Raw genomic sequence first — 26,889 nt, 5'->3', positions numbered from 1 at the left:
GGCCTCCTACCCAGTCTCCTGCACGACCCCATGGCCCTCCTGGCCCGCCTGCACCTGCTGTGCCTGCTCTGTGCCGAAGACGGAGACGAGGAGGAGAAAGGCCAGGGTCAGAGGCCCCGGCGCTACCTGGAGGAACTGCTGGCCGGCCTGTGGCAGAGGGCAGCCCTGAGTGGGGGCCCCCGGGCCTTGGCCACACTTTGCTTCCAGGCCTCGTACCTAGTTGCTCGCTGCCTGTCTGGGCAACCTGCAGCATTGGCACCCTTGACTCACGGACTGGCCCAGCTGTACCGGGCCCGGCCTGCGCTGGCTCCCCATTTTGTTGATCTCTTGGACCAGGTGGGCTCTGAGCTGGGGGAGCCCCTGAGGGTGTTGTTGCGACAAGACTTGGTGTCCAGGTCAGGCAGGGATGAAGCCCTTCGTTGGCACCTGCAGATGTTGGCAAAGGTGGCAGACCGGGATGCCCAGCCTGCCACCCTTCGCTTCCTGCAGGCTGCAGCTGCCTACTGCACAGACTGGGGCCTCCAGCAGGCCCTGTTGCAGGTCTGCCGGGCCCTGCTTCGGGCGGGGGTTGGGGGAGGCCTGGCTGACTTGCTGCAAGCACTGGCCAGGCAGCTGGGGGACCCCGATGGGCGGGACCACGCCCGCCTCTACTACATTCTCCTGGGCCACCTGTCAGAGCCCAAGCTGGGGGTAGCCCTGGGTCCCTCACTCGCTGCACCTGCACTGGCCTCTTCACTGGTGGCCGAGAACCAGGGTTTTGCCACGGCGCTGATGGTCCAGGAGGCGCCAGCCCCAATCCAGCTGAGTGTGGGGCCTCGCAGAGCCGAGGGCCCGGCCCCGGTGCTGCAGCTCCAGGTGGAGGTGCTGGAGCCGGTGTACTCGCTGGAGCTGCGCTTCCATGTGAAAGGACAACTGTACGCACCCCTGGACGCTGTCCATGTCCCTTGCCTGTGCCCTGGACGCCCCGCTCGCCCTCTGCTCCTGCCCCTGCAGCCCCGCCGCCCAGCTCCCACGCAGCTGGATATCCGAGCCCTGTACACCACAGCCGCTGGCCTCACGTGCTATGCTCGCCTGCCACCCCTGCCTGTGAAATTTGCTGACCTCTTCCTGCCTTTCCCCCAGCCCCCCGAGGGGGCCAGGCTGGGATTCTTTGAGGAACTCTGGGACTCCTGCCTGCCAGAGGGTACTGAGAGTCGCCTGTGGTGCCCTCTTGAGCCACAGGGGCTGGAGGGCTTGGTGTCCCGCCACCTGGATCCCTTCGTGGTGGTGGCCCAGCCTCCCACTAGCTACCACATAGCCATCCGCCTCCCCCCAGACTCGAAGCTGCTGCTGAGGCTGGAGGCAGCCCAGGTGGACGGCGTGCCCGTGGTCCTGCGGACAGATGACTGGGCTGTGCTGCCTCTGGTGGGAGACTACCTCCGCGGGTTGTCAACTGCTGTCTGAGCCTTGGGGTCGGGCACGGCAGGTGGGAACAGGACTGTGGCCTTTGTTGGGTCTGGCCTAAGGGTTGCTGGGGGCCAGAACCCAGTCCTACGGCTCCTTTAAAAACCTACACTCACCAATGCCCCTCACTGCTTTGTTTTCTTCTGGCTCCCGATCGGGGTCAGAACTACTGGGATGGGGGTCAGGAGCTCCAAGAAAGCTTCCAGACAGAGAACCCCCAGACTACAGGGCTCCAAAGTTCCTTCCTGCCAAAACAGGCTGTGATTCTCCAGAATCCCTGCCCAGGAGGCAGGATTAAAAAACATCTTCGTCTCTGCTTCCCAGAGAGGGTCTGGCCCTGCCCAAATCACCCAGCAATTTAGGAACGAGCTCGGAGCTGGGTTTGGGCCTCCTGACGCGTGGCCCAGCACTTTCTAACACCCGAGGTTTACCTTGAATCTCAGGCTGGATGGGCCGATGGGCCGACGGTCAGAAACAGGGAGGGAGAGGAGGCTGCACCAGCCCTGGGGTGGGGGGCTTGTGCGGATTGGAGCCAGCTCTAGGAAGGACTCAGGACAGTTCGGGGCTGAGAGAGGTGTCCCTGTGATCTGGGCTAAAACTAAGCTGGCTTTTCTCACCCCATCCTCTAGGAAGCCACCCGTGGACCTAGAAATCTTCCCAGGTAAGAACCAACGCCCCTAGTTCTTATTCAAAACAGATAAGATACTTAGGGTGCTGATGTATTGAGGCCAGCTCTGCTGCCAGGCACCGAGCCAGTGTTTTCCACATATGTTGCCTCATTTCATCCTTGCAACAGCTTGGCAGGGCCCCGCAGATGAGGACATCTGTAGGCGAGAGGGGTTGAGTGATTTTCCTATGGTCATGCAGGTGGTTGATAATCATGTTTTGTCATCCTGGAGCAGGTTTCTGTTACCACACCATCAGAGCAAAGCTCTGCATGGGCCACAGGGACACAGAGTTCCCACTCCTCCTTGGGCCAGCCCCCAGGAGGCTGCAGGTGCAGCAGTCAGCAGTGCTGGGTGGAGAATGACCACTGAGGGTCAGGCCTTGCTGTGCTGGGGCAAGGGCCTCTGCTGCTGCCCCTGCCTCCTGGGCTCCCAGCCTGCAGGTTCCCGTGGGCCAGTCTTGTCCCTCCTGATGGGCGCGCTAGGAGAGGAAAGGGCCTGGGACAGGTGGGGCTGTTGCAGATCGGGAAGCCTGCCCCAAGCTGGAGCTCCAGCAGTAACCTGCTGTGTGATCTGGGCGAGCCATCGCCACATCAGGAAGGGTTGGGTTCCAGGAAGAGGAAACTTCTCCAGCTGTTTGCGGCAGAAAAGAATTTAAGACAGTATTAGGTACTTACAAAAATCTCCAGGAAGGCTGGAAAATGGTCCTCCAGGCCACCACTGGAACCGTTGAGAACACACCATCTTGCCGGCAGTCCAGCTCCTCTCAGCACCCAGGAGGGTGGGCCCAGGCCCTGGAGCATGGGGTGTGGCTGCCACCACTGCCTCTTGAGCCCTGCAAAGCCAGAGAGCCGACGCTGCTGCAGAAAGACTGACCTTTCCACAGCCGGCAGATGGCCTTAGCCTTGTTTCCTCTGTCCACATCATTCAAAGAGCATCTAATGAGTGGAATCTGTTTCTCATGCAGACAGACCTCTTGTGGCAAAGGAGTCAGAAAATGTACTTGGTTTTTGTTTTCGTTACCTCTGATGCAGAAGATGGTGTTAATCTTTTGCCTAAGATTAAGATAATTGACCCATATAAAGACTCACCAGCCATCCTTTCGTCTGTCTGTCTATCCATCCATACCTCCATACCATTGCATCCACCTCCATTCCTCCAGGTAACCCCTCCTCCAAGCCCCACCATCACAAATGTGTCACAATGGACATTCTTACAGATCTCTGTGATGGTTTCCTTGGAATACATACCAGGAGTAGAATTGCTGATCGTAGTGCATGCATGTGAAGTTCTACTAAGAAATGTCAGAATAATTAGTTTTTAGCTTTGCATCTTCTCAGTATGCGAAGGCGTGCCAGGAGGTGGGTGCGGATGGACACTGGGTGAGCCAGCCTGTGCCATCCACCACAGTCTACCCCCTTTGCACACTCAGTATCCACATACCTCTGCTCAGACTTAAACTTCCCAAAGATCGTAACAACATGCTCTTGCATAACTACCCCCATACAACCACAACTTCCCCGAAAAGGGAGATCCAAAGTCCCCTCAGCCACTGTCCACTTGTGTGGACTTTACCAGTGGTCACCAGTTGCTGGTTCTCCACTTCAGACATGCTCGAACCCTTCCCTGCCTCCAGGAGGTTAGGCCTAACCACGGGACCAGCTCTAGCTAACAAGATATGAAGGGCGTTGGTTCTGGGGCAAATCATTTCCTTGCCAGCCTCCACTTTCCAGGCCCTTCTACCCTGCTGTGGCAGTTGGGAAGGCATATGATGCGGAAGACATGCGGGAGAGTTTAGTCATAATCTCACCTTGATACACTATAACAAATGCCCTGGGTTATGAAGTTAATCATCAGTAACACCCACTTTATATGAAACAAGAGGAAAACATGGGGAAGGATATTGCTTGAGCTGTATTTTACTTACAAGAGAGAAAATATTGTGCAACAAGTTATAAGGCAATAATTAGGGGCTCCGACTTTAGCAGATAAAAATAATCTTACAGGATGTTCAGTTTAATTTGAATTTCAGAGGAACAATTCATTTTTTGGTATAAGTATGTCCCAAACATTGCATAGATTGCATTAAAAAAAAGAATTTCTTTGAAATTCAGATATAACTGGGCATCCTGTATTTTATCTGTCAGCCCTAGGAGAGTATATAACATGTACTTATTTGTCTCACTACCCATCCCATGTTCCTTTTGCCTTCACGGATCTTTACTTAGTGGGGTGACCTTCATTCCTGAGTCCTTGGTAATCCTACCTGTATTGAGTCTCTCTAGTTTTTCATGAACATTATCACTGGACCTAGTGGTCTTTAGAGGTGTCCTGGGGACTCGTCTAGGTGTGACACCCCTCTCTATCTCTGTTGTGTGGCAGCAACAATTTCCTCCTTGATAATCAGGATCAATCACCCTTTTAGAACAAAGAATTTTGTTCTGATGCATGAAGATGGCCAACTGACAAGATGGCGGGCTTCACTTCCAGTTCCGAAAGACCACTGCATTCTCTCCTGGGGACTAAAGACTAAATAAGCAGAGCCCGAAGCTGGACGGACGGGAAGCCAGCACTCGGTGAGAGACTTCTAGAGTAGCTGAAGACGACGGTGGCAGCACAGGGCCCCATCTCCCCTTGAAAAACAGAGAAAGATAAAACTACGCCAAACCAAGCCCTCGGCCTAACCTGCAGGCAGAGAATGTCAAACTTAATGATTGTAAGTAAAATTAATAGCAAATGACAGCCATCCCTCTGGTCCCAGCCCTACCCCGCCATAGGCTCCGGGCAAGCAAAGATGGCCTGGGAATAACTGGGGAGAGAAAAGAGGAGAAAACACGTGATCTAAAATGGCACCGGGAAGACTAAGCCCACCCTAGGTCTGGAAAAAATTTTAAAGTGCCTGGGGGCTTAGGGCTTGGACTAGAGGTACGGGACTTTTAAGTTATATGTGTGATTCGAAGGGGCAGCCTTTGAAACACGTAGATTCTGGGGAAGCGAAAAATGGAAAAAGGAAGGAAGAAGTGCCCTTTGGCATTTGGGTGTGAAAGGGGAAGTAAATGGAGACATTTCATTGTTCTGAAGACAGAACAAAATCAGAAGACCTATAACTAACCCCCCCCAAACAAACAAACAAACAAACAAACAACACACCCATTAAAGTATCTGGACTTTGCTGTGTTGGCAGAAGAGAGCACATCAAACAAGAGTCTTATAAAACACCCAACACCAGAGAAATGAACAAGATAAAAATGAACAGGATCACACAGAGTTATCGCAAGATATCAGAAAATGAATTTCATCACCTATCGACCAAAGAAAAGTCACACTACTGTGGAAAAACAGCCAGGAAGCAGAAGAAAGCTGTAATACAACAACACTAAACGGAATGAAATATACTCAAAACGAGCACGTGAAGATAAGCGAAACCCCCTTAGATGAGAGATTTAAAAAGATCGGAAATAGACAAAACCCAGGGAGAAATGAAGAGAGTTGATCGAACTCAGGAAATAAACACGAAATTATCTAGAAATAAAGATCATTACAAGATGCCCAAGGAAGAATAGTGTCAAAAAATATAATAATAAGGGACATTGAAGGAAGACACAAGGACAATCAGAATGAAAATGAGATAAAGAAGTAGAAGGGATCACAAGAAAGTAATCGCAAAGTAAAACAGAAGGTAGTCCAAGAAGAAATCACAGTTGTATTATTGGGCTTCTAAAGAAAAACTAAACAATGAACCACCACTGGTATTTAATACTGTAATCTAAGAAAAGTTTCTAGGAAAAAAAATCTCCATCTTCAAAGGGCCTGCTGGGTATCTTGGAAAATTAATACAGAATAGTCAACTTTGAGACATCTCATAAAACTATAAGACTTCAAAGATTTTTTTTCAAAAAAGCCCCCAAAATGTCTAGGCAGGAAGATCAAATAACTTACAAGGCAAATGAATTATAATGGCAACAGACAGAGCAAGATAACACTGGAGCAGCATTTTTTAACGTTATGCTTTTGAAAGTGTAAACCTAGGTTTTTGTATCCACACAAATTGTCCAAGGATCAAGGCTATAGGAACAGTTTTTCAACAAGTACATACTCACCCGTGAGCCAATCTGATAGAGAATGCACTTCAATCAAGAGATGACGAACATATATAGATCTAAAACTAAAACAAAGGTGGGCATGAGGGTTAATAACTAAGTAAAGATGTTATATATTGTGATAAGGAATAGAACTAAAAGCATGGGAGAACTAAAAGCATGGAAAGAGGAAGATAGGATAAGGTAGTCTGATGGCCATCTAGGTGCACGTCAGCTCCAGATTCCCTCTTCATTGCCTGCTCTGTGAAAATAAGTCTGGACCCTTTTAATATCTTTCTTTGCTTGCTGGCTCATTGTTAAGCCTTGTCGGTAGAGGGCGCAGAGGAGCCACTGCAGAAGGCAGTTGTCCTTCCTCTTCTTGATGTGCTCACTAGACAATCTCCGGAAGCTTCTCCAGTACCCAGGCGTCCTCCAGCATCAAGCAACTACAGTGTTCATGGCTTCTCCAGCTCCAGGCTCCTGCAGTGTGTGGTAGTCCACAGCAACTAGCAGTACAGCAGACAGCCCCTGCTCCCCAAACTATGCTGGAATTATTCAAATTAGCCAATCCTAAACTGTTTGCCCTGCCCCGCCTTGCTTTTCCCTCAGAAACACCAATAAAGGCTGTGGCCTATGCTGTCCCCTCCTTTCTGCCTCCTGACCAACTCTAGTGATTACCCATGTGGCCTTGCAGGGCATGCCGTGCCTCTTGTTTCTCAGGGAACTGTAAGGAACATTGAACTTTTCTTTCAATGGCATTGACTTCTCCATGTCATCATTCAGTCACCTCTATAAATTAAAATTCATGGGCACAATTAGGACAAGGACATAGCACATCCTATAAGACAACTGCCTGTTACTGCAGTTACTTCCTCTTCTGAAGTCTTGAAGCCCTCAAAGTTATCCATGAGGAATGGAATCAGCTTCTTCCAAACTCCTGTTAATGCTGATATTTTGACCTCTTCCCCTGAATCACGAATGTTCTTAATGACATTCAGAATGGTGAATCCGTTCCAGAAGGTTTTCAATTTACTTTGCCCAGATCCCTCAGAGGAATCGCTGTCTATGGCAGCTATAAACCGTACGGAATGTATTTCTTAAATAATAAGACTTGAGAGTCAAAATGTCCCCTTGATCCATGGGCTACAGGATGGATGTTGTGTTAGCAGGCACGAAGACATCTCGTGGTTCCAGAAAATAAGGAAACCTATAAAAGACTACTAGAGTCACATCAAAAGACTCAGGAGCTAACTTGAAGAGGGTCCCACTGGCAAAAGATGGGACGATCAGAATAATAACTACAATTAACTGAAATATCAAAATATTAAAATCTATTATTTAACATTTTTTTAAAGGTCACCATAGGAACATGCTAGAGAAACAACTTATTTAAAAACCTGAGCAATGAAAGTATCAAGCAATTATTTTGTCTTTCTTATATTCACTGTACCAGTGGGCAACCAAATAGTTGATGGGGGCAGTTTTCAATATAGAAGTATTCCATCTAGTAAATGAAGAATTGGTGGACTTCGAATATGAATTTTGTAAACTCCGATGAATTAAAAGGTCTAGGCAATGATCATTTACGGCTGCTAACTTCACAAAAAAGAGAGACATAAGGTATTATGTCCCTCCTGATGGAAAAACACACCACATCTCTTGAAGCAGTCTCGCTCCCTTCCCCACTAAAGTGGGGTGGGGAGCAACGAAGCTTTCTTATCTAATTTCCAGGAAATACAAGGCAGATTAACACAATACTACAGGAATGCAATCACTAATATTTAGACTTGGAAACTTACAGAAGTAAAAATATAAAAAATAAAATCCAGCACCTACTCCTGACTTTAAAAAAAAAACAACAAAAAACCTAAGTGGTACAGATTTAACAAGACATATAGGAAAGCTAAAGGTGTTTTTGTGATTATTGGTGAGGTAGCAAAAACGTTCCCATGAAAGTTTCAGGAAAACAGAACCATGTCTATTGATACCAGTAACATTTGAGATCTTTCTCTGAAAGTGCTAGAAGAAAAAATTACATGATGTAATGAGAAGGCAAAAATCATTATTTGGAAGTCAGATGACTAATTCTGGAAGAGCCAAGAAAATTAAATGAAAACTATTAAGGATAACAAAAGAATTCAGTAGACATATGGTTTAAAAATTAATATGTAAAGATCAACAGCTGTTCCAAAAACTGGCCTGAAGTCCAAATCCAGCCCACTGCCTATTTTTGCAAATAAAGTGTTATTGGAACACAGCCATGCTCATTCTTTTACATATTGTCTATGGCTGTTTTTATGCTACAGTGTCAAAGTTGAGCAATTGTGGCAGAGACCATATGTGAAGTTTGCCAACCTCTGCTGTAGATAATCAAAATAAAATGGAAAAAAAGATCTAATTTGTAACAGAAACAAATGATAGAAAAAGACTTTAAAATAATAACTATTATATAAAGAAACCCTCACAACTGTACAGCTAGACAAAAGACATGAAGAAATGGAAGTATGTATCTTAATAGAAAACGAAAGCAAAACTCTAATGCCCTCCAGCCAAAGACCACCAGGAACACATCTGTAGTTGAACAGATGGGTTTATTATTCTTGTGCTGTGGGGCATCTCAGTAAGAGGGTGTTAGGAAGGATTTTTAGGATTTGGACTTGTGTTAAGTGATTTGGGGGAGGGTGTAAGGAAGCAGCCCTTTCCTCTGGATTGGATGCTGTCAGGAAGTGGGAGTCTTTCTATGATGGGATAATGTTAACAAATCTTAATTAGACAGAGGCTAAAGCTGTAATTGGTAAAGAAGCAACAGTCACTTATCCAAGATAGAGGGATGTTTATCATTTTTGTGGTTTGGACAATGTTTCTGCCTTTGTCCGTGTCCACATGATTATAGAGTGACCTTGTTTTTGCCTTGATCCTTCATGTCACAGAGTGACCTTGTCTGATAATGTTCTGTGAAACTGTTCATGTTCAACAGAACACCAAGTCCAGCTCCTGGATGTCTGGGGTTGTTCTTCTCAAATCTATGAATTAAATGCAATATTAATCTTAACTACCAGTTCATATGTGTTTTCTGAGACAACTTTACAAAACAAGCCTAAATCGGGTATCTGAACAAATAAACAGAGAAGAGTTAAGAAACCAAAAATATCGTGAGAACTAAAAAAAAAAGAAGATAAATTTGACTACACAAAAAAAATCTTCTGTGTAATAAAAGTCAATTCTACACAAGTTTGGAAGACAAACCACAAAATCAGATAAAATATCTTCAACACATTTGAGGAAGGGTTGATGTCCCTGGTAAAATTCAAAACACAAACTCTACCAATCAATATAAAAAGTGTACTTTTCAGAATCCTTTTAATTTTTTTACAAAAGAATGTATCATTGTACACTGAAACAAATAAATATTGGATGTCAACTGTAATTGAAAAAAATTTTTAATGAAAAAAATTACCAGTGAAAATTTCAAGGAAAAAAAAAAAAAGCTAAGAGTTGAACACAGGGAGGCGAGGCTTGCAGAAGAGCCTCAGGGAAAGCCTACGCTTCCCAGGAAGCTCTGCACTGACGGTCCTCGGCCTCCCGACAGGCTTCGCGCGAATTTCGCGCCAGCTTTGGCCTTTGCCAGCGAGCCAGGGAGTCGCGGCGGAGAATGGAGAGCATCGACGAGGAAGACGTGCAGAAGCACCGCGTCCACCTGCGCCCCATCACTCTGCGCAACGCCGCCCCGGCCACGCTGCACCTCCTGCCCTGTGAGGTCCCGGTTAACCGGCCCGCTCCTGTGGAGCGCTTCTTCACCCCGGCCATCCGCCAGGGTCCTGACGGTGAGCGCCCGCGGCTGGACTACGGCTCCCGGCAGCCCCCGCGCCGACGCCACGTTCTCGTAGGCGTGGAGGGTTGCGAGGGCTCCTGGGGCTCGTGGTCCGCTGAAGGCGGCGGGAGGGCCTGGATAGGGCCTTCACTGAGGCCCTGTGCCTGCCTCCCCCAGGACTCCAAGTGTCGTTTCGTGGTCGCAAACTACGGGGCGAGGAGGTGGAGGTGCCGTCCGGCCTCGAGGGATACGTAATGGTGATGGAAGAGAAAGGAGAGGTGTTGGTGGGGAAGCAGGACTTCTCGGAGGGTTCAGAGAATGACGAGCAAGAGGAGCAGGGACTGGTGGAACCCCCGGAGGCGCTGGAGCGGGACTTCGTGAGCACAGGGGCATCGAGTTGGCTGGGGTGCGGGCGGGGGCGGCGGCCTCGGCCTCGATGCTGAGCCAGGACCCTTCCCCAGGACCGCTTTATCGGAGCCTCTGCCAGTTTCAGCCATTTCACCCTGTGGAACCTGGAGACCTTTCCTGGCCCGGATGCCAAAGTGCGTGCGGCCCTAACCTGGCCCAGACTCGCTGCAGCGGTGAGTAGATGGGCCCTCATCCTCCCAGACCCCATTCATTCCCCATCCCTGGCTTTAAAGGTATTTCCTGGGTTATCCACAGTCTTGCCCCTGAGTGGATTTGGGGCTTTAGGGCTGTGAGGCACAATGGGGCAGAAAATGGACCCTGGGTCTAACTGGAGGGTTAGACTGGCTAAGGGCAGCGTGGCTTCCCCACTACTCTTCTTTGGCACTTCTAGAAGGGGCCATCATTCTGAGCAGCTAGGTCGCTCCCAGAGTATGTGGGCTACCCAGCCACTCCATCTCAGAAATCCAATAGTAAAGGTGACTCCTGTGGCAGATTCATGCACCAGTGCCGGAGGACTGAGAGCCCGAGCTTGAAATTGAAAGCCACCGATCCCCTCACCCCAATAAACCAGCTCTTCCCTTTGGAGCCACTGATTCCATCATCCCCAATAAACCAGCTCTTCACAGCACCTGTGAGTTTGCCCACACTTCGAGCCTTTAAGCCGGTACTGTCCCTTCTCCCACAAGAACCTGTCATGGCTCTGGCCTGTGGAAGCAATTTATTGGTGGGGGCAGGGAAGAGGGGCTGGTGGGGATAAGAGAGGCCAGAATTCTGCAGCCAGTACCCACCCCACCCCCAACTCCTACTTTACAAAAGAAATTTTTACAGCCGCCGGCTTTCTGTTCAGAGTGCCCCCACCCCCATCTCACTGTACACAGCTGCCTGGCTCCCTCTAGTCCCTGGTTCACAGCAGGCCTGGGCCTGCGGCCAGCTGACTTTAGAGTTGACCTGAGCCCTGAGCTCACTCTGGTGCTGGGCACCAGCCAGCCCCTACCAGGCTCCTCCTCTCCTTGTGGAACTGTCCTCAGCCTGGTCCGTCTCCCTTGGTGTCCCTCTTAGGGGCCTGTTGGGAGCTGGATGGGATGTCGGCCCCCATTTGCCCGCTTGGTTGGCACTAGCATGGGCAGTGCCTGGTCACCACTTCCCCCTCTTGCTCCAGTCCTTGGGAGTGAAGTGCAGACACTTGGAGTCAATGCGGAGGAGCCGCTTGAGCATGGCCCGCTCGTGCCCATCCACGATGTCCTCTGACAGTGTGAGGATATACTGGCCCTGGGCGGGAGATGAGAGCAGGCAGGTCAGCTCACAGGGTCCTGCACGCTACGCCCCTCCGCACGCCCCTCCCCCCTGCTCACTCCTCACCTTGTAGTAGTTGATGAGGTTGAGGTACTGCAGGGTAGAGATGACATCCTCCTTCTTGATGCTTGTGATTTCACTGATCTCGCTGTGGGAGGGCAAAGATCAGGTTCTCTGGGGGTCTTTACCTCTGCCCTAGGTCCCCAGAGCCCCGGGAGTGAGAAAGCTTGGGAACAGACAGGCCCTGCCATGCACCCTCAGGTAGGTGGGGCCAGGCTCACTTGATGGTGATCTGCGGCCTCTCCCCGCTGTCTGACTTCAGCCCCATCAGGATCTCCAGGATGGTCTGGGACCAGTAGCTGCGGTAGGACAGGAGGCCAAGGTCCGAGAGGGGCTTCTCTGGGGTCCCCGTTTTCCCTTCCACTTTGGAGAGTTCATAGCCTACAGCGGTGGAGAGGAAGAGGGTGGGTGAGCGGGCGCAGCTTCACGTAACCATGCTGAAGGGCACAGGCTGCAGAGGCAGATGCCTGCTGCCCATCCTGGCCCTGCCATGTGGTTGTTTGCTCTGTGCCTCAGTTTCCTCATAAAGGACTAATGAGCACTCACTCTTCGTCTGTGTACTGAGCACAGTGGAGAGTACCGAGGGCACCGAGAGGAGCAGCTACAGCTGGGAGGGCTGCTAAGGACCCCAGTGAGGGCTTAGACACGGGGCTGGGGGCAGCAGAGACGATGGCTTATAGAAAGCAAGTGCCTCCAATTTTCCTGTGTCACGCCACTCTCTATACCTGGGCATGTGAGCAGACCTCACCTCTAGTTCAGGCCTGATGTGCTTGGATTTTCAGTCACCTCAGTCCCCCTAGCTGTGACCCGAGGAGTGTCGGTGGCTCCAAGACCAGGCCTGCCTGACCAAGTGGTTGTGAGGCCTCAAGGAGAGAAGCACTGGCTTCCCCGCAGCCCTGTCCCTCCCACTGCCTGCTCTGCCCGCCTCTCGCCTGCGCACCACTGGGCACTGGCAGCAGTTCCTGGGGAGACCTCAGGTCCTGAAAAACCCATCGTGGCTTCACATCTCTTGGGCAGAGTCTTCATTCTCCCTGTCAGGGCCTGGGATGTCTCCACCACCAGAAGCCCCTCCTCACCCTGTCACAACCAGCCTCATGTTGGACCGCAGCCCTTTCTGCTCCCTCTCTTTGGAGCATCTTTATCAGCCATTCTTGCCTTCTTACTCAATCTTGTGACTTTTCCACCAAGCAACCTGGTGGTGAGAGGGAGAGACTGGTGCTTTGGAGAGAGGAAGCACGGAATAAGAAGGGGACGCTGGGTTCCTACTCAACCTAGCTGGGTCCGCAGTACGTGGAGAGTCCTGACAGATCAAACAGAGACCACACCGGTCTCCTCAGCTGGCGGGAACTCCGACCCCGCCCCAGTGAACACCCACCCACCCTGTCTGCCATGCTGAGCGCACCTCTCTGCTGGTCCCACTAAGGTCTGACCTCCAAGGCACAGACTGAGTTTAAGCATCTGCCTGCTTTAGCACACTGAAGGCTTCTTGAAGATGTGACCTCACCTTGATATCATTCTGCCAAATAAAATTTCTCAAATGGACCATGACCTTGAACAAGTCCAGCCTCTGCGTCTTCCCCAAACGGCTAAGGCTCCCGCCCCATCTTCCAGGTCAGAGCCTGGTTATCCAGGTGAGCTGCGAGTTGAAGGGAATGGGGGTAGGAGGCTGGGAAGCAGAGGGACCTTGGGGTTGACAGGACATTGAATAGTTCATGAAGAATGAAGAGCAGAGTCTTTTCTGGTCTTTAAGAGACTGACCTGACCGAATGCAGAAATGGGCTGAATCGGTGCAAGTCAGTGCTCACATCTGTTTGCTGAGTTAACAGCATTGTGAACATTTACTGTCTTCCAGGCTTGGGGACAACTGGGGAAATGAGGCACTGGTCCTTGCCCAGGAGCTCATATGACATTGTAATACCAAAGAGACAAGCAATAGTGGCTCACTCGGCTTCCACCCGTAGCCCTGGGTAGGGGCAGATGAGTCACATTTGGTAACAGTCGGGTGGTGCTTGGGACCTTGGCCGAGAAATGGTGAGGGACTGAGCACCTACTCCAGATGAGCAGGGCAGTCACACTGAGGACTGGGGGACCCTGGAAGCTTTCCACCTATTTCCGGCCAGCTCCCCCTGGTGACCGGGCTGCACAGCCATTGCTGAGAATCACGTCAATCCCGCAGGTCCGTGTGGAAGGAACCAACGGGAGCCCTGATGCCAGGGCCGTGTCCTGGCCTCTGGCAGGAACACAGCTACTCACTGAATTCGATCAGCAGCTTGCCGTAGCCGCGGCGCTGGTAGGGCGGCAGAGTTAAGATGCAGGCCACGTTATAGTCTTCCGTGGACTCCTTTTCCTGGAAGAGAGGGGCGGGCGAGTGTGACGGAGGGGCCCATGGCAGGAGAGGCCAAGGGGCGGCCGCATGAGCACTCACCTTAGAGAAGTAGCCCACGATGTGGAAGCCTTTGCAGTCATACTCCGTCATGACGTAGAAGAGGAAGGGGTCCGTGTCATAGTACAACGTCTTGTGGTCGAGGAAACACTTGGCCAGAAGACATAGGTTCTGGGAGTAACTCTGCAAAGGAAAAGACCTGTCACCACTCTGAGTTCCCCACCTCGGAGTGTGGCCCACTGGGCTAGGGTTGACCAGGAGCCTCTGTGCTCCGAGCTGATAGGTGAAGAGCCTTACTCCCCAGAGGCTGACCCATTCCACTGACACGACTGTCCCTGCCCCTCAGGCAGGGCCACTCCTCAGCGTCGAGGAGCCCATGTACCTGCTTCCTGGTGAGCTGGGCAGGTTTTCCCGTGCTCACCACGCCTCCACCTAAGTCTGGCCGGGGCAGGGGGCAGAGGGCGGAGGGGGTTCCACTGCTCTCTACTACAGTTAACGACAGTTAACAAACTGACACATCCCCAAGAAGACTGACCAAGGCATACAAGAGAAGCTCTACTCATGTGACAGTTTAAGGAGTCTGCTTGTCAAAAAATATAACATTCTCCTGCCTACAATCACACCTCTTAGGAACTGATCTGGCGGGCTCCAACTGAGGGAAGGCACTCTTGAATTTAACAAAACAACAGCCTTAGAAGTTTCCCCAGAAAAATTCTTGCTACTTTCCCTCTACACACAGTTTTTCCTGCATCGCACATGACTTTTTAGGCACCTGCTGGGCACTGCCATTTGGATGCCCAAGTCTACACTTAATACAGAACGGTGGTTAAAGCGGCATCTTCCTCAAGCTCCCCAGCCAGAGCTCGCTTCTCCCTCACTGCTCTCTGGCCCCAACTGGCCTCACTCCTACCACCTGAGCTCTGTCCCTCATAACAGCCTTGCCTCACCCTGCCCTTCGGCCAGAGGGTCTTTGCATTTCACACACACACGCTCTGCATCCACGAACCCCACTGCTTCGGAGTCCCTTACCCACCTTGTCTTTCAGGTCAAGGCTCAAAAGCCACCTCCCCTGTGAAGCTTTGGTGACTACCTCCTCTAGGTCCTAAGAACCTACCCTTTGTTTTATGATGCATCAAACTGGGATCTAAGTGGCTGCTGGTGGCTGTTTTCCCCATGGACTGTGAGCTCTCAGCAGAGACTTTGTCTATTTCCGTCTTTGTACCTCCCAGCACCTGCCCAACAGCAGGAACTCAATAAAAATGGAGTGAACCGATCTGCTGGCCATACTGGTCAATGTTTTCCTGAGCAGGAAGAAGCTGCTCATTTGACTTCCCCCAGACTTCCAGCTCCAAGGACGCCCCACTGTCCCTCGGCCACTGACCTTGTTCTTACGTCCATCGATCTCAAAGAAGGATATGGTGCCCTTGCGGTAAATCTCATTGCCTGGAGGATGTCGCAGATCACACTTCGTCTGAGGAAGAGCAAAGGATCAGGGGCTGGACAAGGTGGGGGAGCGTGCTAGGAGGGCTGCCTCCTGGAACCCCTCATACCAAGTGACGCTGCAGACACTTGAGGCTGCGGCCATACTTGAGGCAGAACTCGCAGAGATAGAGGACGGGCAACGTGGTGAGCTCCTGTGGGTACGGGGAGAAGTACCACGGCTTGAGGCGGTGCCGGCCCAGCTCGATGCACTCAATGTTCTTCATCCGGGTAACAATGTCGTCGTGGCTCCGGTCAGACACCAGGCTCCCAGTCATGCGTGGAGCTGATGGTATCCCATCTGAGCTGTCCTGGGAGTCCTGCCCAGAGCCAGTGGAAGACACCAGGTTACAGGAGACTGTACCACTAACATAGCCCTCCCACAGGTTTCCTTGTTCAAGCCTAACAGCAACTCTATGGGGGACGGACGATAACCCCCCCCTCCAAATAAAGAAACTAAAACATGGCAAGTTTTTGTTCAAAACTTGGGATCACCCAATGACTGACCTGAACCAGCTCTGTCTGGTTCCTATTACCAACACCACAGCTGCCCACCACCCCATTTATTTTTAAACTAGTCACTAAACTTTCCACCCAACCTATGTCCCCGCCTTTTCACCCAGCTTCTCTCTTCCCCAGACCTACCTCATCAGTGCCCAAGCAATTCGATTTTCGCTTCCGTCCTGGCTGAGCTGCCACTGCCCTACGGGCTGACCCATTCTACAAGTGAGATGGTAGAAACAGAAGGGGTGACTGTGACATGAATCTGAAAGAAGCTACTGGAGGGATGAAAAAAAGGGAAGAAGAGATGGTTTGGAGGAATTACCTGGGGAAAAACTGAGGCTGGGGCTGTCTCGCTGGGCACTGGAGTTGCTGGTGAAACCACCTCCACCTTCCGTTTCTGCAGAGAGAAACCAAGAAAGGTGGGTCAGAAGGTAGAGAAGGAGGGACCTAAGAGGAAAGCAAGGTCCCTGGAATTGCTGAGGGTACCGTTGAGCGGTGGTTGGGCTGCAGGCAGGAGCTGGAGGAGAGCGGCTGGTCGGGCTCGCCACCGGGAATGGCCTCCCGCTCCTTGGGCAGGTTGAAGCGGAGTGTGATCTGGACCGGGATTGGCAAGGTCTTCCCGCTGGCCTGGGTGGAGGCCGGCTGTAGAGATAGGTCCAGGGTCTTCCTCTGGGGTGGGGATGGTGGTGGGATGGGGAAGGGAATAGGAGCCCCTCAGCATGGAGTGATCAAACCCCACCCTCTGCCCTCTCAAGGACACAGGAATAGCCGCTGGACTCTGGAAGCTACATCTGCAGTTTGGCCCCCATCATTTGCAAGTTGAAGCCAGGGTGGGAGAGCACCGCCTCCAGCCCATCCAGGAGCCACTGAGGCCAAAAGATGAGAGAAGTAAGAGGCAGGACAGAAGAGGTGAAGTAGGGGACCTACTCACCACCTCTCTCTCTGGAGAGCCGGGGCGGGACCCAGGAAGTCCGTTCTTGGTGGGGGTCTTAGCCTCTTTCTTAGGGAACTGGATCTTCTTCAGGTCCAGCCGTTCGTGGGTCACCCATTCATCCAGGCGTTTGTTGACTGCAGCAGTGGGGATGTCTCAGGAAGGAATGCCAGAGGCCACCTCCCAAAGCTACCCTGCAGCCCCCTCTCACCCCAGCCCAGCACTCACAGTCAATGTAATGGACATAGAAAAGCTTCCGACCACTGATGTCCTTCACGCTCAGGATCTCGGCCAGGGCTGTGGGAACAGCAAAGGCAGGAGCTTTAGACGGGCTAGGCCATGAGGCTCCACCCCAGGCTGGATCCCTAAACCCCAGCACTTGGAAGCTCTCGCTTTAACCCTCTTTAGTCACCCAGTGCCGCCCCCTCTCCAAGCCCCGCCCTGTCCAGCTCGGAGCGGCTAAAGGCCACGCCCCTCCTGAGTGTCTGCGCCCCGCCCGCCCCAGAATCCTCGAGGCCCCTCCCCGTCCCGAGGGTTCGGTTGACTCCCTCCCGCCCCTCACCCCAGGTTCCTTGGCCCCGCCCCCCGACGTCACTCACGCCACTCATCTTCGTTGTCCTGGTTCCGCCGTAGCACCGGCAGGCGGCAGCCTTCGATTATCTCCCCCTGGGGAGACAGCGCGGCGCCAGTGTCGGCTACTGGGGGGCCTCGGGCTCTACCCACCTCCCCTGGCTCCCTCCGCCCCGCCCCGGGCACCGGACTCACCACCTCCGCCATCTTCCCTCCCTCCACTGCCACTTCCGGCCCCTCTGGGAGACGTCACTTCCGGGATTGAGCGTGCTGTAGGCCTAGGCTTCCCGATGCCCCTGTAGAAGAGGACCCTTGGGAGACACCGCCGCCAAACTGGAAGCGGTAGCTGGCCCCTTGGGCTGTTGAGAGACTGTGATATTTTAAGTTCCGGGCCGGGTCCTGGGTGGAATCTCCACAACGAACACAACGATTGGCGGAAAGCTCAGTCCGTCACGTGACGCCCACCGGGTGCGACGCTGGTCACGCGGACGCGGCGTGGGTCACGTGAGACTAGTGTTTGTGCTTTGCGGGTGGCCAGACTCCGGCGTCTCTTAGTAGCGGTGGACGGTGTCGCGGGGAGTGAACTGCGCGTGCTCGGCTGGGGGGGGCGGGTCTGGAAGGCTTGAGAGGCTGGAGAAGTTGGGCGGGACTGTGAAGGGATTTGGACGCCTCGCCAAGTTTGTGGACTTCATTCCTTAAGGATGGGTACTCACAGAAGATGTCTAGATTGTTTCGCATATTAGGTTTCTAACTATAAAAGTAATACAACATAATTCATTCACACATTCAACAAATGCGTAATGACCTTCTACTATGTGTCAGGCACTGTTCTAGGAGCCTGGACTATATCAGTGAATAGAATGAAGATCCGTGCCCTCATAGAGGTTACATTGTTGGGGGTTGGGAGGAAAAGGAGAGGTTTATATAACAAACAGTAAATATATTAAAAAGTTAATTAGCGTATTAGTAAGTGATAAGTGTTTGGGGAAACCAAAAAGAGTGCACACGGTAAAGGAAATGGGCAGATAGGTTGCAATTTGAAATAGGGTGCTGAGGGCAGGCCTCCCTGGGAATGTATTTCTTGAGTAAAGGTTTAGAGAGGGAAGGGAAAATCCATGCGGATACTTGGGGAAACTTTCAGAAAAACAGACCACAATAGGGGGAGAAAATGTAACCTCAGATCATAACGGGGGAAACGTCCACAGTGAACATTTTGGTTGTGTGTCCTGTACAATAGGGGTGAGCAAACTGTGGCCTGTGGGCCAAAGCCAACCCTCTGCTGATTTTCTTACAGCCAATGAGCTAAGAATGGTTTTTGTATTTTTTAATGGTTAGGGGGAAAAAATGTATTTCATGACACGTGAAAATTATGAAATTAAAATTTCAGTGTCCACAAGTAGTTTTTATGGAATGTAGCCCCACTGATTCATTTACTTTGTCCATGACTCTTTTCACACTAAAACTGAATAATCGTATCTGAAATACAAATCTCTAACGCACAAAGCCTGAAATACTATCTGGCCCTTTACAGAAAGTGTTTGCTATGCCCTGCTTTATAAACGATTATGTTATCTTTTGAATACAAAAATAGGTTCTTACTGTGTATACTGTTCTGTGACCAGCTTGTTCACTTAACAACATAAATTGAACACTTATCACTAAATATTCCTTAGCGCCATTTAATGGCTATATAGTGTTTTGTTATTTAGATGCACTTCAGCTGCCATAACCAATTGCCTGTTGTTGAATATTATTTTCAATTTTCCACTATCACAAAAAGTGCCACAAAGAGTATTGTTGTATCTGCAACTTTCCACACATTCATCTTAGCATAATTTGCATTGAAGATATAAATGGAGAATGACTATATCTGCATTTTAGAATAATCATCCTGGTGACAGTGTCCTTGGATTAAAGGAGATAAGACCAGAAAAGGACCAATAGGAGGACTGTTGAAATCGGCCATTCACTGATAAAAGTCAATAAAAAGTCAGAGCTTGCTCTGTATTGCATTAGTACAATTTCAGTTCTTGCCCCCTTGCCATCTACAAGCCGAAGACCCAGGAAAGCCAGTGGTATAGTTCCAGTCCAAGTTTGAAGGCCTGAGAACCAGGAGAGTAGATCGTGTAAGTTCTAGTTCAAGACTGAAGGCCTGAGAACTAGGGGAGTCAATGGTGTAAGTTCCAGACCAAGGGCAGGAGAAGATTGATGTTCCAGGCTCAGGCAGACAGCAAGTTCTCCTCCTTTGCCTTTTTGTTCTATTCTGACCCTCAGCAGGCTGAGGGACGCCTACCCACAGTGGGGCAGGCCATCTTCTTTACTTGGTTTATCATTTCAAATGTTAATATACAGAAACACTCTCATAGATATACCTCTGAAAGTAATAATGTTTAATCAAATATCTGAGCACCCATGACCCAGTCAAGTTGATACATAAATTAACCATCTAGACCATATATGTGCATTTATGTAAAATTACTTATGAACGACATGTCTAGAAATATTTTAAATTTAAAAATCTGCTTTTCATTGGAGTGGTCCCCCGCCTAGGGTTAAGGAGCTAGGTGTTGATCTTCTTTATTTATCCTCTCATCAGGCGTTGGCCGAGAGTTGCTTTCAAAGGTGTTCATTCCTCGAACTTTCACCTTTCCCCGTGTGTGGGCTGGACATGCTCCTGTGGTTAGAAAAAGCCTCAGAGAAAAGTGTCCCACAGAGGAAAAAGCCAGGGCCCACCCTCTACGTCAACCTCAGGATTTCATCTTGAAGGATGTTAATAATGTATTTACTCAGGAAAATGGACCTGTGGTCAGGCTGAGCAGTCCCCTTCAAGGTGGCGCCTGCCTTCCATCCTACATGTCAGCGACTCAGAGGACCTCATGTCCATTCTGCCAGTTTCAGAAGACTTTCTGTGCCACCACAAAGGAGAGATACTGGTCACTGTATCACAGGGACAATAATGGTAACACCTACAGATGATGTGTGTGCAGGTCTGGCGTGGTGTCTGGTACATGGTGAGCACCCCAAAATCAGTAGGCTGCCTTAACTAGAAATAGAGTGGTCAGGTGTTTTCAATATCCCACTTCTGCGTACTATTGCAAAAATGATTCAAGAAAAAATAGAAAATGTAAATAGAATAGTCGTATCTATTAAAGGAATTGAGTTCATAAATTAAAACCTACCCACAAAGGGACTGCTGGGTCCAGATTGTTCACTGGTAAATTCTATCAAAATTAAGGAAAAAATAATACTAATCCTACACAAATTCTTTTAGAAAACAAGGACACTACCCAACTCACTTTATAAGGCCAACATTACCCTGATACCAAAATCATAGCTATCACAAGGAAAGAATGCATAGACTGATATTCCACTTGAACATAGATGTAAAATTCGGTAGTAAAAGATTATCAAATAATTCCTCTTCTTCATTGCACCTATCTCTACTTGATACATTGCATATTCATGTATTTATTTATTACATATATCTTCCATGTAGAATACAAGTTCTCTGAGTGCAAGCACTGTTTTGTTAATGATTGTCCTTTCCACACCACCATCCCAGCATCTAGAACAGTGCTTGACCGATATTAGATGCTCAGTAAATATTTGCTGAATGATTAAGTGAGAGATGGACCTCTAGTTGATTACAGGAGACACATGGTTGCCCTTGTGAGCTTAAGTACAGACAAAGATAATGGAGCATTTTAAAAACATCTGAAGATTCCAGTCCTGACCCATCGTCTGTTGTTAAATGCAAGTATATTTATGCCGTTAATTTAATAAAGGCTTAGTTTTTATTTTGTTAAAATATACATACATAACATTTACCCTTTTAATCATTTGTAAATGTACAATTCAGTGGCATTAAGGACATTCATATGTAACCATAACCATAGCCATCTCCAGAATCTTTTTTGTCATTTCCAACATAAACTCTGTACCTATTAAACAATAATTTCCCATTCCCCATTCCTTAACCCTGGTAATCTCTACTCTGCTTTCTGTCTCTATAAATTTTCCTACTCTAGGTACCTCGTATAAGTGGAATCATACACTTATGATTTCACTTCGTCTGGCTTATGTCACTTAGCATAATGTTGCTGACCTTAAACAGTCATTTTACCAGCAAAAATGGGTTTATTGGAGAACTGCAAAGAATTGTAATTCGGGACAAGCAAGCAAGCTGTAGCAAAAGTCACAGCCAAGTCTGACAAAAGAGAGGAAAGTTATGGAGAAAAAAAAGTTGGGAAGAGTTGTTTTGAACAAAAGTCCAGGAGAAATGCAAGAGTTCAGAGAGATGAAGGTTTCTCATTAGCTGAGTTGCCAGGGTAATTGATTTCTTATAAGAGATGCAGTGTACGTCTTTTCCTGTTAGGGCCTGTGATTGACAATTCATTCTTGTTGCTAATTCATCTGTTGGAGTCTGTAATTGACAATTCTTGTAGTTGACATTGAGTGATACTGTGTGAGAGCTCCCCCTACTGGCCTCCTGACTCCATTTCAGTGAGATTTCCCTTTATTTTCACAATGTCAAGGTTCATCCGTTTTGCAGCATGTGTCAAAATTTCATTCATTTTTATGGTTGAATAAAATACCACTGTTTGTATAGGCCACATTTTGTTTATCTATTCTTCTGTTGATGGGCATTTTATGTGTTTCTACCTTAAGACTTGTGAATAATGCTACTAGGAACATTGGGATACAGCATCTGTTTGAGTCCTAGCTTTCAGTTCTTTTGAATATATACCTAGGAGTGGAATAGCTTGGTCATATGGTAGTTCTGCGTGTAACTTTTTGAGGAATCACCAAACCGTTTTCCGCAGTGGCTATACCATTTTACATTTCTACCAGCAAGGCACAGAGGTTCTAGTTTCTCCAAATCCTTAGAAACACTTGTTATTTTTTTTTTTTAATTAGGGGTTTCATTTTAATAATTATTCAGATTACATCAAGTCTGGTTGCTCCATGGCTACAGTTAATGATTACGTATTCTAGAAATTTGATTAAAATACATTCTGTTTCTAAGCTGCCTTTCTTATTTTAAGAATGAGATTCAGTTTTATAGATTCAAAAAAGAACCTCAGTCAGAATCTCAGCAGGCATTATTGTAGAAATTGACAAGTTGATACTAAAATGTATATAGAAATTCAAAGGACTGAGAATAGCCAATGCAATTTTGAGAAAGAAGAATGAGGTCGGTGTAAGACAATGTAAGATTAGCATAAGAGTAGAAATATATATTGAAACATAGATCTATGGAATAGAAATAGATCCACACAGATAAAGTCAAATGATTTGTGACAAAGAAGTCAAGAATTCAATGAGGAAAGCATAAGCTTTTTAACAAATAAAGCTGGGATAGCTGGACATCCATTTGGAAAAAAAATGAGCTTTGATCCTTCATACCCTATACAAAAACTAATTTAAAATTGATCATAGACCTAAATATAAAACTAAAACAATTAAGCTGTAACTACAAAACTGGCAAATTTCTGGAAGAAAATACAGGAGAAAATTTTTGCGATAGGATGAGCAGAGATTTCTTTGATAGGACATAAGCATGAGCCATTAAAAAATATTGATAAAGTAAATTAAAAATCTCTTAGAAAGACATTAGCAGAATGAAAAAGTGAACCACAGATTGGAGAAAAACTATTTGCAGCCATTGGCAGTAGTCCCAGCTACTCGGGAGGTTGAGGCAGAGGCTTGCTTGAGCCCAGGAGTTCTCGGCTGTAGTGCACTATGTCGACGGGGTGTCTGCATGAAATCTGGCATCAAGATGATGACCTCCTGCGAGCTGGGAACCACCAGGTTGCCTAAGGAGGGGTGAATGGGCCCAGGTCGGAAATGGAGCAGGTCAAAACTCCCACGCTGATCACGAGGGTTGGTGCTTGTGAATACCTACTGCACTCCAGCCTGGGCAGCAGAACAAGACCCAGTCCCTTTAAAAACAAACAAAAATCTATTTGCAATAAATATGTTGCAAGTTCAAGACTTTTATCCAGATGTATGAAGAACTCTAAAAACTCAGTAACAAAACAAAACAGAGCACAAACTTTAATGGAAACTTCACAATAGAGGATGTATGAAGCCAAGCACCAAAGAGTACATATTGTATGATTCAACTTTTATAAGAAAGATGAATGGAATTAATAGTGTCAGGAAGCAGATTACTGATTGCCCGAGGCAAGGGATAGGTGTGGGGATTGACTGGGAAGGGGCACAGGAAGCACCTTAGGATGATGGACATGTTCTATATCTTGATCGTGGTGATGGATGTACATGGATGTATCCATTTGTCAAAACTCATTAAACTGTACACTCACAATGTGCATTTATTGTATGTGAATATATCTTAATAAAATTGATTTTAAAAAAGCGAAAATACCTGCCCTATCCCTTCTGTGCTGTGTCTTGGATGGGTGTCTTCACTTCTTTATGCCTCTCATCTGTAAAATGGGAGTAATAGTGTCTCACAAAGTGGTTTTGAGATTTCAATGGGGGCCAAGCCAACCCCTCCCCTGTGCCCTAATCTCTCCTGATTCCTGGGGACTCTGTGAAGCCCATCAGATTGACTCCCTGGCTCCTACTGGCCGTCCTTGAGCAGTACACCCTTGGCCTGGCTCCAGCCTGGAAACATGGCACAGGCTCTTCCTGGGGACACCGCAACCTCTCCGCTCCCTTCTGAAACTTCCGCTGTTCCTCTCCTCACCCTTTCACACCCCGCTTGGTGTGGGGCTGTAAGTCGATCGGCTCAATTTCTGAGCATTGTTGTTTCTGACACTGAAACCAGTGACTTCTTTTGTTTCACTATGTCCTGAGTGAGTGACTAGACAGTGAGTGTCACAGGATAAAAGGAAGTGTGTGTGTGACTAGTGATACTATCTCAAAATGTTCTCCAGTGATCTGTGAGAGCAGAGCTGGGGGGTGAGGAGGAAGGCTGCGAGTCTGAGGGAACATACTGACTTGCTCTTGGGCCATGGCTGGACTGGAGAGAGAATTACAGGTGGACGAGGTCAGAAGATGGAGGAGGGACTGAGATGGGGGGCCATACAGCAAGACTAGGCAAAGCAAGCTTTGGGCGGGAGAAGGGCAGAATGTGAGTTTAGTCAGAAATGTCCATGGCTAGGGGAGGGCAGGGCAGGTGCAGGAGATAGTTGGGGGGTGGGGAGCGAGTGGGGGACTCTGGAGTTTAGGAGAGGGTCAGGAGGCCAGTGGCTCGGGCAATCTCACCCATGCTTGTATGATGTACAGCAGTGGGGAGATAGGATTTGGACAGAGTGGGCTCTGGGATTGCCTAGGACCTGTGGCTACTCCAAGCCCCAGGGGCAAACCGGGGTCATCACAGCCAGCCCCATGGCCCTGTTCTTTGTATGGCTACCTCATCTGGGGCCACATTTCCAAAGAGTGTCAAATCTGGAATGGTCAAGAAAGGCTAGAAGGGGACAGGGTGTGTGTTGCTGTCAACTTGGAACTTATTGTTTGTCTCCTTTTATAATGTCAACTCCATCAGGACTATTGTCCCAGGCACTTCATGGGTACACAGCAGATATCTGGTGAATGAGTGAGTCACGATCTGAGGGGTTTCCCTAAGATAGAGAGCGGCCTCATGTCTCCTCTAAGGCACCGTAGGGCAGAAAGCAGACCATTCATGGAAGCCAAAGGCAGACCGATTTTGACCGTACATCAGAAGGATCTTGAAAAATCAGAGTCTCTGTGAGCATCCTGTTGCTAGAGTTGGCCATGTTGGGGCCTAAGATGGACTTGGAGGAACACTGAGGAAGATGACTTGCTTCAAGGCAGACCTTCTAGCCACTGCATCTGGGACTTAGCTCCTTGGTCACATTGTGGTAGAAAACTGCGAGATGTCAGCTCTAGCTCTCAAGTCAGACAGAACTGGATTCAAATCCTGACTCCTCCATTAAGCTGTGTGGCCTTAGGCGTGTCACCCAATGTCTCTGAACTTGCTACTTCATCTGTAATGTGGAGATACTAATGGTAAAACACCTACCTCAAAGGCTGGCTGTAAGCATTAGATTCAACTAATCACTCATGTGCAGCATTTAGCTCAACATCTGGCACATAGCCAGTGCTCACCAAACATTAGCTATTGTGGTAGTGCTGGAGATGGGCCAGACGGAGCTGCTTCCCAGGGCCCAGTGAGCTAGGACAGCTCACATGTACAGTGGAGGAGAAGAGAGAAAAAACCAACGTAGCAAAGTTGACCATTAATATAAGCTGAAAGATGGGCATGTGAGGTTAAGTATACCATTCTCTCTGATATTGAGTGTATTTGAAAATGTTCATAATGAAAAAGTTAAAATCTTTCTGCAGAGAAAAACAACAGCTGCGGGCAGTTTTACTGGTGAATTTTACCAATCTTTCAAGGCACAAATCATTCTAAACTTAATGGACTCTTCCGGAGAATAGAGAAGGGGAGAATTTTCCTCAAACCATTCTATGAGGCGGTACGACTTTGATACCAAAATTAGACAAGGCCAGGAAAAATAAAGTAAAATTATAGCCATTTCATTTACAAATAAATTTGCGAAATCCTCTCCTAAATATCAATGAATCAAATTCAACAATATGATAACACACTATGACCAAGTTAGGTTTATCCCAAGAATACATCCCAAGGATGGTTTACTATTAAGAAATTTATGTCATGCTCTGCATTAAGATAAAAAAGAAAAATCATGATCTTCTCTATAGATGCAGGAAAAGATTAGATAAAAATCAACACCCATTTATCATAAACATTCTTAGTACTAACTAAAAGTAGAAAGGAGCTTCCGTAACTTGATAATAGATTTGCACCAAAAATTATGTATAATCTAAGGACAAGAACTACAAAAATATATTGTTTTAGTAATACATCATTGGTGGTAGAGCGGGTATGGTTATTCTGAGAGTGTTTTGTGTATAGTGTGAGGTAGATCAAATGAATAATTGGTTGGTGTCATTGACAATTTAGATTTTTTTTTTGATAAAATGTACATAAAATTTACAATTTTAACCATTTTAAGGGTATGGCCATTGGCATTAAGTACCTTCGCATTGTCGTGCAACCATCTTCACTATCTATCCCCAGAATCTTTTCATTATCTGCAATATAAACTCTGTACCCATTACACCCTATCTCTCCATTATTCCTACCCTCAGCCACCAGTAACCATTATTCTACTTTCTGTCTCTACGGATTTGACTATTCTAGGTACCTCATGTGGGTAGAATCATACAATGTTCGTCCTTTTGCATCG

At 48.2% G+C, this 26,889-nt stretch overlaps 4 protein-coding genes across 23 annotated transcripts in view; 3 read left to right on the top strand and 1 right to left on the bottom strand.

Annotated features, from left to right (window-relative positions):
* The window catches only part of AP5B1 (adaptor related protein complex 5 beta 1 subunit), a 7,048-nt gene extending 3,841 nt beyond the window's left edge, over positions 1–3,207 (top strand). For 3 of the 7 annotated variants that reach the window (XM_023535790.1, XM_023535789.1, XM_023535788.1), the window contains one exon: positions 1–3,207. In XM_023535790.1, coding sequence (XP_023391558.1) covers positions 1–1,443 — 1,443 coding nt within the window. In that variant the 3' untranslated portion in view covers positions 1,444–3,207. The other 4 variants (XR_002782414.1, XR_002782413.1, XM_023535787.1 and 1 more) reach the window with 4 other exon arrangements.
* A 6,549-nt stretch (positions 3,208–9,756) lies between these two features.
* On the top strand, positions 9,757–15,415 carry RNASEH2C (ribonuclease H2 subunit C). Of its 10 annotated transcripts, none has more exons than XM_011368841.2 (6): positions 9,757–10,011; positions 10,176–10,375; positions 10,460–10,579; positions 10,867–11,037; positions 11,899–11,960; positions 12,777–13,307. In XM_011368841.2, the coding sequence occupies exons 1-6, from the start codon at positions 9,840–9,842 to the stop codon at positions 13,153–13,155; spliced, it is 1,104 nt and encodes a 367-aa protein (XP_011367143.1). In that variant the 5' UTR covers positions 9,757–9,839; the 3' UTR covers positions 13,156–13,307. The 10 variants fall into 10 exon arrangements, with proteins under 10 accessions (XP_011367143.1, XP_011367144.1, XP_023391515.1 ...); XM_023535747.1 differs by lacking the exon at positions 12,777–13,307 and adding an exon at positions 15,188–15,415 and having other exon boundaries at positions 9,760–10,011; XM_011368843.2 differs by having other exon boundaries at positions 9,760–10,011; positions 12,542–12,944.
* KAT5 (lysine acetyltransferase 5) lies at positions 11,106–18,100 on the bottom strand. 5 transcript variants are annotated; one of them, XM_011368851.2, is made up of 14 exons: positions 17,822–18,099; positions 17,656–17,722; positions 17,285–17,353; positions 17,057–17,193; positions 16,612–16,794; positions 16,448–16,522; positions 16,267–16,341; positions 15,693–15,941; positions 15,524–15,613; positions 14,185–14,325; positions 14,013–14,106; positions 11,981–12,140; positions 11,766–11,847; positions 11,106–11,675 (listed from the first exon to the last, which is right to left on the bottom strand). In XM_011368851.2, exons 1-14 carry the CDS (start codon positions 17,831–17,833, stop codon positions 11,541–11,543), a joined length of 1,569 nt encoding a protein of 522 aa, XP_011367153.1. In that variant the 5' UTR covers positions 17,834–18,099; the 3' UTR covers positions 11,106–11,540. The 5 variants fall into 5 exon arrangements, with proteins under 5 accessions (XP_011367153.1, XP_011367154.1, XP_011367152.1 ...); XM_011368852.2 differs by having other exon boundaries at positions 16,612–16,767; positions 17,822–18,097; XM_011368850.2 differs by having other exon boundaries at positions 16,612–16,767; positions 17,656–18,100.
* A 5,768-nt stretch (positions 18,101–23,868) lies between these two features.
* RELA (RELA proto-oncogene, NF-kB subunit) overlaps positions 23,869–26,889 on the top strand; it is a 15,228-nt gene continuing 12,207 nt past the window's right edge. The window contains exon 1 of the mRNA XM_011368978.1: positions 23,869–23,914. Coding sequence (XP_011367280.1) covers positions 23,869–23,914 — 46 coding nt within the window. The remainder of the gene's footprint in view (positions 23,915–26,889) is intronic.

This window comes from Pteropus vampyrus, unplaced genomic scaffold, assembly GCF_000151845.1.
Source record: "Pteropus vampyrus isolate Shadow unplaced genomic scaffold, Pvam_2.0 Scaffold144, whole genome shotgun sequence".
NCBI lineage: Eukaryota > Metazoa > Chordata > Mammalia > Chiroptera > Pteropodidae > Pteropus > Pteropus vampyrus.
This window is presented reverse-complemented; position numbering and strand designations above follow the sequence as displayed.